This window comes from Budorcas taxicolor, chromosome 10 (assembly GCF_023091745.1).
Source record: "Budorcas taxicolor isolate Tak-1 chromosome 10, Takin1.1, whole genome shotgun sequence".
In the NCBI taxonomy this organism is placed as follows: domain Eukaryota; kingdom Metazoa; phylum Chordata; class Mammalia; order Artiodactyla; family Bovidae; genus Budorcas; species Budorcas taxicolor.
This window is the reverse complement of record NC_068919.1, coordinates 58,533,098-58,545,784: the sequence shown is the minus strand read 5'-3', so window position 1 is coordinate 58,545,784 and position 12,687 is coordinate 58,533,098. Positions and strand designations below refer to the sequence as shown.

Here is a 12,687-nt window from a genome sequence, read left to right as displayed (position 1 = left end):
TGTACATCTCCTCAGAACCTCTTTGGAAAGTAATTAAGTCAACAAACACATGTTGCTAGGTCTAGAGTAGGTATATTGTGAACATATTGAATTTTAAAAATCATTTTTATTTCTATTTTTTTAAAAAGGAGACAATGAAACATTAATTCACCCACACACAGGAACAGAAAATTTTACTGTCAGTCTGGTCTCAGAGAAACACAGACACATCATTACAATGTGGCCCTAAAGAGGTCCAGTGACTGTCTGAGTTCACACACCCAGAATGATGGTGGGCCACAATCTCTAACTCCACACTCAACCACTTATTCTGAGTTAAAAGAGAAGTGACTATGTAAACATACAAGTCCCAGTCAGTGGGTGGGAGGGATATGGAAGGGGCTCATGCTGAAGGGCACCTTGGTGATGTCATTGCAGCACTGACTGCTGAGAGTCCACCATACTGTCACACTGAAGAAACACTTTTTGGAAAACCCAAATGGTCATTGTTTTACCAATCACAAAACTCATAAGAGCAACAAGAGCTTCCATTTAGTAACCTTAATATCAACAAGCCATCTCAAGATTCTAAGAATAAATTAAGGTGTTCAAATTGAAATTTGGGGAAGGAAGGCCTCCTTTAAAAGTATCCAAAACTACTTGGCTAAATTTTCACCAATTTGTATAAGCCAGTACACTTCCTGAATAGGACCAGTAATTTAGCTCAGGGAAAAAACTCTTTAGAAACTTCCCATCCACCTTTGTGCAAGAAATATTTTCAGATAAAAGCTATTAAGTGTTCAGGTTTACTGGACTTCCTGAGTTGGAGGCAGGATAAGTTTCTCAGCACTCAGACAAGTTCCTCCCCCTTCTCAAATTCTGTTTGAGTTCAAGAGAATTGAATAGGGATATGTCTGTGCTAACGTAAAGAAAAGTAACAGGACACAGTGGGAACCAGCGTTTTCCAATATTTCTTTATTTTTAATAATGTCAGAAAATAGCTATAATTAATCTAACATTTTTTCTGACATTTTTGACATCAACACATTCTAATACAATTACAGCTGTTTTCACTACTCCTACCGTCCACTCTGAACTCCTCCTAATGGGGATCGTGAGTGGCTGTCTGGCTAGCGCTTATGTTTTCCTAACGTTTTTAACATTAACATATTTTAATACAACTGTTCTCATTACTTCTATTATTCATTCCTATTATTAACCAAGAAAACTTTGAACTCCTTTCTAATGAGAATAATAAGTCTAGCGCTTGGCTCACTCTTCCTCCACTCCGGTCCTGCTTTGTGTTACATATCTTGGCAGTCTGAAATCCCACTTGCAGTTTTATGCTTTCCACCTTGCAGTTTTCACAATATCATGTCTCATTTGCCAATTAATTTTACTTAGAATCATTAACCTTGTCTTTTGTTTGTGTTCTAAACCCTTTATCTTTTAAAAGCACTTTTGGTCATTTTTTAAGACTGTTTTATGTTCTATAAATTGCTTTGAAGCTTAAGGGTTTGTTGATAAATTAGGGTTTTTCTAGGTATTGAAATATCTTTTTTCAGCCTTCAAAGAGAAGAGTTTGCTTGGCCAGTCTTTGTGTTTGTGGAAATTATACCATTTATCTGTGCTTTGTGTAAATTTTTACCCCAAGGTCTCATCTACAAATGCTAAAGGTAGGATTTAAGGTCATTCTTAGCCTCACATTTGTAAAATTTTGTATGTCCTTTATCTACCTTTGTCTTCAGAGTATAAAAACTTCACCAGCAGGTAATGTAATAAGAAAAGGAAAGGGAATTCAGATGGTTTGTTTGGTGGGTTTTCTCTTGTTGCTGTTTTTCAAGATTGGTCAAATGAGCAGCAGGGTATCATGGAAATAAACAGGCTTTCAATCTGACCCATCTAAATTAGGATTCTACCTATGAGCTGTGTGACTTCAGAGAAGTTACTAAATGGATTCCACTTCATCTCTTCGGGTTTTGTGGAAGATTAGCTATATGTGCAAAGCACCTGGTACACAACTAGACTCACAGTTTTAAGAATATGAGCCATTATCCAGCTCTGTGACCTTGAGTAAATCACCTGAGATCTCTGTGCACCAATGTCTTCATAAATAAAAGTGAGATGAGTAAAGTGCTCCCTTCATAGAGTTGCGTGATGAAATTAGTTTACTATAATAGAATGCTTAGAACCCTGTAAGCACTTACATATGTGTAAGCTATTATCATTATTAACACTAACTTTGTTACTGTCATCACAGTTAACCATACATCTGTCAATATCCATACTAAGAATATCAGGACTATTTCCTGAACTTATCAAATGCATTGCACAGAGTAGTTAAGTACTAGCACCTTCATATGGCGTAGCTGGCAGGTTGGAGGGGGGTGTTCTCTACAATCATAGTCTTTCACACTGTTAGTCTTCTTGCTTTAGGCACATCTGTATCTCCATATTGCATTGCCTGTATAATTTATCAGCAACTTCCACACCTTTAGTATCACAGACTTGCTGACTTTTTGACATGATATCTGCCGCAAAAAGTAACTTCAGCCAATTTTCTCAGTGTCTTCCTAAGCCATTTTCACTGATATCCTACTTTGCTACTGCTGCTGCTAAGCCGCTTCAGTCGTGTCCGATTCTGTGCAACCCCATAGATGGCAGCCCACCAGGCTCCCCTGTCCATGGGATTCTCCAGGCAAGAACACTGGAGTGGGTTGCCATTTCCTTCTCCAATGCATGAAAGTGAAAAGTGAAAGTGAAGTCACTCAGTCATGTCTGACTCTTCGTGACCCCATGGACGGCAGCCCACCAGGTTTTACCCAGTACTTCATATGAAATCTAAAATTGACTGTGCATACTTGCCCACAAACATGTTAAAGAAAAAATTCATAAAAAAGGTTGAGCCTAGGATCTGGTACATAGTACATATACAATATATACTACCTAGTCTTACTGTTATCAAACATTTATATAAATTATTTCATTTAACCCTATGGTAGATAATCCTCTAAGGAAAATGCCCCCATCTCACAGGTAAAATTAATGATATGCAGAAAAATAAATAAATTGAAATCACAAGTTAGTAAATGAGAAAGAGAGTAAAGGATTCAAACTGTGGTTTATCTTATCCCCAAACATTCTCTCCACTACATTTGAGGAAGCTTCACCATTTTTCCTTTCACATTTTTTATAATTTTCAGTTTATCCCCATCCCCTTTTCAGCCTTCAGGGAAGAATATTACTTCATCAATTATTAAGAGCATTCTCTCTGAGATATGTTCAGTTCAGTTGCTCAGTTGTGTCCGACTCCTTGTGACCCCAAGAACCGCAGCACGCCAGGCCTCCCTGTCCCTCACCAACTTCCAGAGTCCACCCAAACCCATGTCCATCGAGTCGGTGATGCCATCCAACCTTCTCATCCTCGGTCGTCCTCTTCTTCTCCTGCCCTCAATCTTTCCCAGCATCAGAGTCTTTTCAAATGAGTCAGCTCTTCACATCAAGTGGCCAAACTTTTGGAGTTTCAGCTTCAACATCAGTCCTTCCAATGAACACCCAGGACTGATCTCCTTTAGGATGGACTGGTTGGACCTCCTTGCAGTCCAAGGGACTCTCAATAGTCCTCCAACACCACAGTTCAAAAGCATCAATTCTTCGGCGCTCAGCTTTCTTCACAGTCCAAATCTCACATCCATACATGACCACAGGAAAAACCATAGCCTTGACTAGACGGACCTTAGTTGGCAAAGTAATGTTTCTTCTTTTTAATATGCTGTCTAGGTTGGTCATAACTTTCCTTCCAAGGAGTAAGCATCTTTTAACTTCATGGCTGCAATCACCATCTGCAGTGATTTTGGAGCCCCCCAAAATAAAGTCTGACACTGTTTCCCCATCTATTTGCCCCATCTGTAAGTGATGGGACCGGATGCCATGATCTTAGTTTTCTGAATGTTGAGCTTTAAGCCAACTTTTTTACTCTCCTCTTTCACTTTCATCAAGAGGCTCTTTAGTTCTTCTTTACTTTCTGCCATAAGGGTAGTATCATCTGCATATCTGAGGTTATTGATATTTCTCCCAGCAATCTTGATTCCAGCTTGTGCTTCCTCCAGCCCAGCATTTCTCATGATGTACTCTGCATATAAGTTAAATAAGCAGGGTCACAATATACACGCTTGGCCTACTCCTTTTCCTATATGGAACCAATCTGTTGTTCCATGTCTAGTTCTAACTGTTGCTTCCTGACCTGCATATAGGTTTCTCAAGAGGTAGGTCAGGTGGTCTGGTATTCCCATCTCTTTCAGGATTTTCCACAGTTTCTTGTGATCCACACAGTCAAGGCTTTGCCATAGTCAATAAAGCAGAAATAGATGTTTTTCTGGAACTCTCTTGCTTTTTCAATGATCCAACGGATGTTGGCAATTTGATCTCTGGTTCCTCTAACTTTTCTAAAACCATCTTGAACATCTGGAAGTTCATGGTTCACGTATTTCTGAAGCCTGGCTTGGGCAATTTTAAGCATTACTTTACTAGCACCTGAGATCTGTAAGTTTTTTTAAAAACCCATTTCCATTTGAGGTAATATCCTTTAAAGCTACGCAAGACTGAGCGAAAGGCCCGTGGCTTCGACCTTTCCTAAAAGGATAGTCCACATTTGAAGTGCTTAAAAATCCTTAAAAATCAGATAGATATATATTCAAATACTGTCTCTATAAAGAATAGCTCACAGGGTCACTGTTTGCTATTCTGCTTTAATCCATATAAGTTTATGAAATCAGTACGCTTATTATCCGTAATTTTTATCTGACTAGACTGAGGCTGAGAAGAGTCCTACAGCTCATGTGTGGCCAGACATCCTGTTGGGAGTTCCCAAATCAACACACCATCAGCCAGGTCTCATAGGGACCCTTGTTCACTCTAGGAGGGCCTGGCTTATCCCCTTTGAGCCATGGGAGGGGTCATTAGACCCGGGACACTCATGCCCCTCTCTGCTCTGCAGCTTCCCGCTCTCAACTCCTGGTGTCATTCTTGGTTTTCCTAGCCCTTAATGGGCTTTGTTTTTTCCTTAGTATGTTTAAACTCAGAGATGAAGCTGCCTTATTCCATCTGCTGCAGCTGCAGAATATTGTTCTACTGCCTTGTCACTGGTAAGAAGCCCAACAGAAAACACACACATCTGTGTGCTTCTGTTCAATATCATGCAAGCCCAAGAAAAAAAAAAACACCTCTGTTATCACTGGCATATTATTATTAAAAGATGAAGCAAGCATGGCAAATGGTTACTACCTGTTTAATCTGGGTAGTGGGCACACAGGTGATATATTATTTCCTGTACTTATGTCTAAGTTTGAAATATTTTATAAATTAAGTAAAAATAACTATAAAGGACAGTATCATCTTACACATAACATAAAAAATATGGCTTTCCTTATACAGTCACTACTCACAGAATGAAAATACTTCTTACATATTGGAAAAATAAGGATATAGCCAAATATGTAAACGCCTGATTACCCAGTAGTAGATTACTAAACTTTTCCCCCAAGGTCTTAAAATATAGACTTCTACTCCTCTTATTTAGGATTTGGTAGTCAAGGCTTTCAAGGGTCATCCTCAAGAGTTAAGGAACTGGCTATAAAATGGATAGAAAGGCATGGGGCCAAGTCTAGTGATGACCAGCCGAGCTAAATGACCAGATGGCATGAGGCTGCACAGAGTGGAAATAATCACCATGGAGAAAGTCATCCTCCCACTCCCACTCCAAGCTAGAAAGCACATTCATCAGCCTTCTGAGAGAGATTCCTTCTTTCATGGGCAGGCTTACTTTAACCAAGCTTATAAGATTAATGAATAAAATCAGAGTTGCCATATATTATTCTAACGAGAAATCTGTCATAGAGGCAGTGTGCTGACTCCCTGTAGAGACAGTTACACTGAACATCAAGATATAATCACAAGTTTGCGTAATTAGCACAGCATGAGAAAAGAGAAGTGGTTAGCTATCTCTGTTGGTATCGAGCTAGAGCAGTCCAATGCTTTCATCTACACATATGGAAAAGACCTCCCAAAAAGAACCAAATATTAAAAATAATCCACTGGCCAAAATTCTCTCTCCTCTAGCTAGTTCCAGGATGGACACTGCTAAAGATGATGCAACAAAGATCCTGTGTGCCCAATAAATTCTTTTTTTAAAGTAGTTCAGAACAAGCTTAAAGCTCACACATTTTAAATAATAATTCTCACTGCTCACTTGATAAATACAATCATTCAGGTTGGGAAACTTTCTCCTACATATACTTTTCCACATTTAGCCTGAGTTGCTTAGAGAAAATCCCCAAATGTTATTCATCCCCCATCAGCCACTTTCACCACTTCTATCACAAAGTACTACCATAGAGGCCTGTTTTCATAGTATTCTTAACATTATTCAAGTGCCGAATGGGCACCAGAATAAACTAAGCATCATTCTTAAGAAGATTCTTCATCTTATTCCCATACCAATATGAATACCAATCATTCTTAATGTGTAAAAATATAAGTGTATAAACATTACTAAAATCTAAATTTATTTTTAAAAATCTGAAACATATGGCACCTTGCTATTAAAATGGCCCAACAAAGTTTTAAGTGAAGTCAAAGTTCTAGAAGGTATGAATCCTACTATCTTAAGACCCATCCCAGGCTGTGTGTGCAATATGTGTTTTACTCACTTTGTACAGGAACTTCTCATTATATTCACGGTCATTGGCTTTTACTATCCGTTCCACTTCTAAAGAGAAAGAGAAATCAGGTAAGAAATTAAATTTTCAACCAAAAGAAACATACGACTCATTAAACTAACATCACATAGGTTACTTTGATTGTCATCAAGATTGCAAGAATTCTTTCTTTTGAAATTTGAAGGGCATTGGTTTTTTTCCAGCCTAAATGTTGGAACGTGTATCGGAAAAGTCCCCAAATGGAAAGCTGAAGTGTTTTTCATTGTCTTTCTAATACCAGCCATAAAGCAAAACAGTATGTGTTGCCAGTTTATATATCCCTTTCACTCCATAAAGACCCTTTCTGTTAACTTCAAGTGGTTTCTAAAAAAAGAAGAAGCTATGTCAAATGCCACACTGGAAAGGAAATTTTGTTTTGCTATAGAATTGTAAGACGTAACATAGCCAAATAAAACCATACTGAGGTGGCCAGTGAGGTCACTGACCTTATGGTTATGGAGCCAATGGTAAAATTTCTAAACAATCCATGTATAGTGAGAGGAACTTGATACCTTCAGGACATTGAGACTGGCCCTTAGCTGGAAATGGCCAAAAAAATTAAATCTCTTCGGAAAGCAAATGCAGAATTCCAGCTCAAGGTAGCAACTTATGAAGATCTTAAAGTCATCTCCTCCCCATAGACACATCAAATCAACAGCTATATCCAGAACAAGTTCCTCTGAAAACACCTAAAAAACTAGCTGAATGATGCCCTTCACATCAGGCAAACAAGAGGGAAACCAATCAAAGCAGGTAGGAAAGGCTGAGACACAATCTCATCCCCACACAAAGGACGAGGGAACTCAAAACCCAGAGCTTCAACCTGAGAAGCGAAGGGTTCATACCCCAGCTTTCCAGATGAGTACCTGAGAGACAGCCTCCAAAGCATCTGCTTCAAAGACCAACAGGGCAGGACTGTGGCAAACTGAAGCACAGCTTTTTAAAGTGCCTACAAGCAGACTCACCCACCCCAGGGCGCAGCACAGAAGCAGCCTTTTGAAAAGCACCAGAAAAAGACTCACTTGCTAATTTTAAAACATTGGTCTTAGAGGCAGGGACCTCTGGCATACTCCCCAGAGATGGTGGTTGGTGGGCACAATCTCCCTGCTCTGCCTCTGCCTTGCTAATGCAGATGGGTGCCATCTTTTATTTCTTCCTTTATTCTTTTTCTTTTTCTCCTTGTATTTTTGTTTTCCTATTTCTCTTTTCCCTTTTTATCTTCCAATAGGTGCTATTTTTGTACTCCGCCTCTGCCACTCCCCAGAGTTCTAGGATGCCCTGGAGAGGATGTCCAAACACACCTGGTGCCCCAGTTTCTACATCTGATGACCCAGTTTTTCACAGCTGCCACCCAGGGAACACTCCTTGGCCACTTGGCTCTGAAAGCCACAGCCTTGTGTTCCTAGATCCTATGGAACTGTAAAAATCAAAGATACTATTCTTGGCAGACTACCATCCTCAGGGCACTGCACAGACAGCTGACTAAAACACATTCCCAGTATTTCTGAGAAAGAGAACTATTTGCATGTCTAAAACCTTGGGCCTGTGGGGCAGGCTTCTGGTCTGGCACTCAGGGGACTATACACAGGTTCCCAGGGAATAGAGGCCGAGGGACACAATCTTTGCATTCTTTCTCTACCTCTCTCCAGCTCACCAGGATCTTCAGAAAGAAGCTTATCCCTTCTCTGGGGCCCAATTTTTCTGTCTAATGCCAGGGGACATCTCTATATCACCTGAAAGTAAGTACAAATAACAAAATAATAGGACCATAAACCCAAAGATTATCATATTGCAGAAATTAAAATTTGTAAAGGGCAAAACAAGCCTTTGACTCTGTGGATCACAACAAACTGTGGAAAATTCTGAAAGAGATGGGAATACCAGACCACCTTACCTGCCTCCTGAGAAATCTGTATGCAGGTCAGGAAGCAACAGTTAGAACTGGACATGGAACAACAGATTGGTTCCAAATAGGAAAAGGAGTACGTCAAGGCTGTATATTGTCACCCTGCTTATTTAACTTCTATGCAGAGTACATCATGAGAAATGCTGGGCTGGATAAAGCACAAGCTGGAACCAAGATTGCTGGGAGAAAAATCAGTAACCTCAGAAATGCAGATGACACCACCCTGATGGCAGAAAGTGAAGAAGAACTAAAGAGCCTCTTGATGAAAGTGAAAGAAGAAAGTGAAAAAGTTGGCTTAAAACTCAACATTCAAAAAACTAAGATCATGGTATCTGGTCTCATCACTTCATGGCAAATAGATGGGGAAACAATGGAAACAGTGAGAGACTTCATTTGGAAAGGCTCCAAAATCACTGCAGATGGTGATTGCAGCCATGAAATTAAAAGACGCTTGCTCCTGGGAAGAAAAGTTATGACCAACCCAGACAGCATATTAGAAAGCAAAGACATTACTTTTCCAACAAAGGTCCATCTAGTCAAAGCTATGGTTTTTCCAGCAGTCATGTATGGATGTAAGAGTTGAACTATAAAGAAAGCTGAGTGCCAAAGAATTGATGCTTTTGAATTGTGGTGTTGAAGAAGACTCTTCAGAGTCCCTTGGACTGCAAGGAGATCCAACCAGTCCATCCTAAAGGAAATCAGTCCTGAATATTCATTGGAAGGACTGATGCTGAAGCTGAAACTCCAATACGTTGGCCACCTGATGCGAAGAACTGACTCACTGGAAAAGACCCTGATTCTGGCAAAGACTGAAGGCAGGAGGAGAAGGGGATGACAGAGGATGAGATGGTTGGATGGCATCACTGACTCAATGGACATGAGTTTGAATAAACTCCGGGAGTTGTTGATGGACAGGGAGGCCTGGCATGCTGCAGTCCATGGGGTCGCAAAGAGTTGGTCATGACTGAGCGACTGAACTGAACTGAACTGAAAGGGCAAAACAAGACAGTGCCCCAGAAACACCAGCAGAGCATGTTTCTGTTGTAAGAGTAGCAAATTCCCACTCCATGTTTACTGACTCAGAGTTGACAAAAGGGTAATAATGGTGGAGCAATGAAAGTGATGGAAGAAAGACCAGTCAAGCAACAAACAGATGTCAGTGTTGGAGTCTCCTAGTCACTGACTTGACCATCTCAACCTGGGATTCCCTTAATCCCACAGTTCTCCACCTAGATAAGTGACAGATTATAAAAAGTATAGGCATGTGATAAGAGTTTGGCTTTAGAGAAGGTACACACAACCACAGAGATAAAGGTAACTGGAGAGTAGAAGTAACTTAGAGGCACATATTAGGGATGAGGAAACAGCAAGAGAGAAACAAAGAGGAGGAGATAAGAAGGGAGACAAAGATAAGGGAGATGAACAGGGAAAGAAGGAAGGTAGGAACATGTCTTACCATCTGTACCCTGTATGCCAGGCATCATGATTTATAAGAACTGATTCCTATTTCCCAAGAGTCTAAGAGGAATCTAAATGTCTCTACAGCCCCTATATTAGTTCAGCTCTCAGGTATGAAGTTCACCTCTGAGGACTGCTATGATTGGACTCCTAGCATTTGTAGAGTGTTTATTTATCTGTTTGATAGCCACCTACATGACTTCCTTCTTTACCACTGAAAAAAGTCAGTTCCCTGTGTATAACTCTGAAATTGAGAACCCACCAGGAAGCAACCTCTCAAACAACCGCCCTCTGAAAGAAAGTTTCCAAACTCTGACTGTAAAAGCATCATCCTCTCTTTTTTGCTGATTCTCCAACAAAGAGCAAAAATATCAAAGCCCAAAATGAAGTTTTGGAGGCTAAGAAGACTTAAAAACTTAAAAAGCTAGATGATGTTTTTATTCATCCCCACATCGACCCAGGCATAGTAAAACTGCTGACAGGAAAATAACCAATGTTACTGGCCCACCGGCATCCTGTATGTAATTTCCAGATTAGCTGTAAGTTAAAAATCAGATGTGCTACTCTGCTCAGTGTTATATGGCAGCCTGGATAGGAGGGGGATTTGGGGGAGAATGGATACATGTATATGTGCGGCTGTCCACTTGAAACTTTCACAACATTGTTAATTAGCTATACAGCAATATAAAATAAAACATTAAAAAATCAAATGTGCTCATATTAATTGGCTTTAGTTTAGATCATATACATTCAGTTGATGATCATTTTTAAATTACACATTTATATGAAGCACATCCAAGCACAGAATTCTATAGTTCTGTTTCTAGTTTTGCTTACTCTAAATATCAGAATCTTGACTCCTATCCAGTGTCTCCATGAAACTACCCTCCCCAAGGACTGAAAACAGCCATTTCCCAAAGTGGCCAAAGGAGTAATTTCTGTGCTGGGAAATTCTGGATCCTCTCCCTAGTGTTCACACTGCTCTTGCCCCTTGAGACTCTGTTAGAGCCAGGAGGTCCTCTCCTATTTATATCTGTGTGCTCGCTTAGTAGATCAGTCACGTCCAACTCTTTGTGACACCCCTGGACTGTAGCCTTCCAGGTTCCTCTGTCCATGGAGTTTTCCAGGCAAAAATAGTGGAATGGGTTGCCACTTCCTTCTCCAGGGGGTCTTCCCAACCCAGGGATCAAACGTGCATCTCTAGAGTATCCGGAATTGACAGACAAATTCTTGACCATTGTGCCACTTGGGAAGTCCCTATTTACTTTTAAATTCATCTTATTAAGTCTTCATCTTTACTTCTATACTTTCAGTAAGCATTTTCTTTCTGAACTGAGTCTTCATGAAAAAAATTCTGGCAGATTTTTATCCATTCCTTAAGTCCTGCAAAATTCTGGCTTTGGATCTAAATTCCCAGTTTTCTGCCTTTTGCCTTTTTATGCTAGGCCTGAATTATCTTTGTAGGAATTGACATTCTTCCATGTACTACAACAGTATGTGAGGGGATATAAACCCCTGTTGGCAATAAGTCACATCCTGCCAAGAAGAGGAAGCCGAGACCGAATTCCCCATAAACAATGCCCACTGGGAACTGCTCAGAGGTTCAATGACTTAACACCTGCCACTTCATAGGCATCCTTCGAGATGGAAGAGTAATAAAAGGAAAGTGCTCACCAGGGGATTTATCATTTACCAAGGTAAGCTCATTCCTGAACAACTGGTGTCACTAAATGCTTCTTTTTGGAACCAGACACAAAGTGATACACATGGATTATAAAATACAGTAAGCTAGCATATGTTCACAGTGAAATGAAAGAGCTCACAGTTCAAGATATCATGTCCTTCTACTTCCCTTTCCTTTCAGGTCCCACTGAAATGACAGAATATATTTTTCTAAAGAATAAAAACATAACAGTGTTAGAAAATAAGAATGTGAGTTAGCAGAGGCTCATATATTTTAAAGACAGTCTAGAAAATAAAATAGAAATCAGATGAAATCAAGTTGTCCAAAAAAAGAAAAAGATAGGAACAACGCTAGCCAAAAGAATTAGAAGACTGGTTTTTCACAGTGGTGCTCCAGACAAGTTCCAAATTCAGCCAATAAATACAAAGATTGAGAGTGTGCTGTAGTTATGCCTATTAGCTTGGCAAAATGATAAATAGCGTGGCCTTTTACTCTAAGAAGTGTCCCAGTTTGGGAATATTTACCTAGTGGTCCAGTAGTTAAGAATCTGCCTTCCAATGCAGGGGACATAGGACTGACCCCTGATCAGTTCAGTTCAGTTCAGTCGCTCAGTCGTGTCCAACTCTTTGCGACCCCATGAATCGCAGCACGCCAGGCCTCCCTGTCCATCACCATCTCCCGGAGCTCACTCAGACTCACGCCCGTTGAGTCCGTGATGCCATCCAGCCATCTCATCCTGGGTCGTCCCCTTCTCCTCCTGCCCCCAATCTCTCCCAGCATCACAGTCTTTTCCAACGAGTCAACTCTTCACATGAGGTGGCCAAAGTACTGGAGCTTCAGCTTTAGCATCATTCCTTCCAAAGAAATCCCAGGGTTGATCTCCTTCAGAATGGACTGGTTGGATC

The 12,687-nt window shown here is 40.3% G+C and overlaps 1 protein-coding gene across 1 annotated transcript in view; it reads right to left on the bottom strand.

Moving 5' to 3' along the window:
* ATP8B4 (ATPase phospholipid transporting 8B4 (putative)) overlaps positions 1-12,687 on the bottom strand; it is a 284,625-nt gene that overhangs the window by 231,756 nt on the left and 40,182 nt on the right. Inside the window, exon 4 of the mRNA XM_052647369.1 lies at positions 6,687-6,745. Coding sequence (XP_052503329.1) covers positions 6,687-6,745 — 59 coding nt within the window. The remainder of the gene's footprint in view (positions 1-6,686; positions 6,746-12,687) is intronic.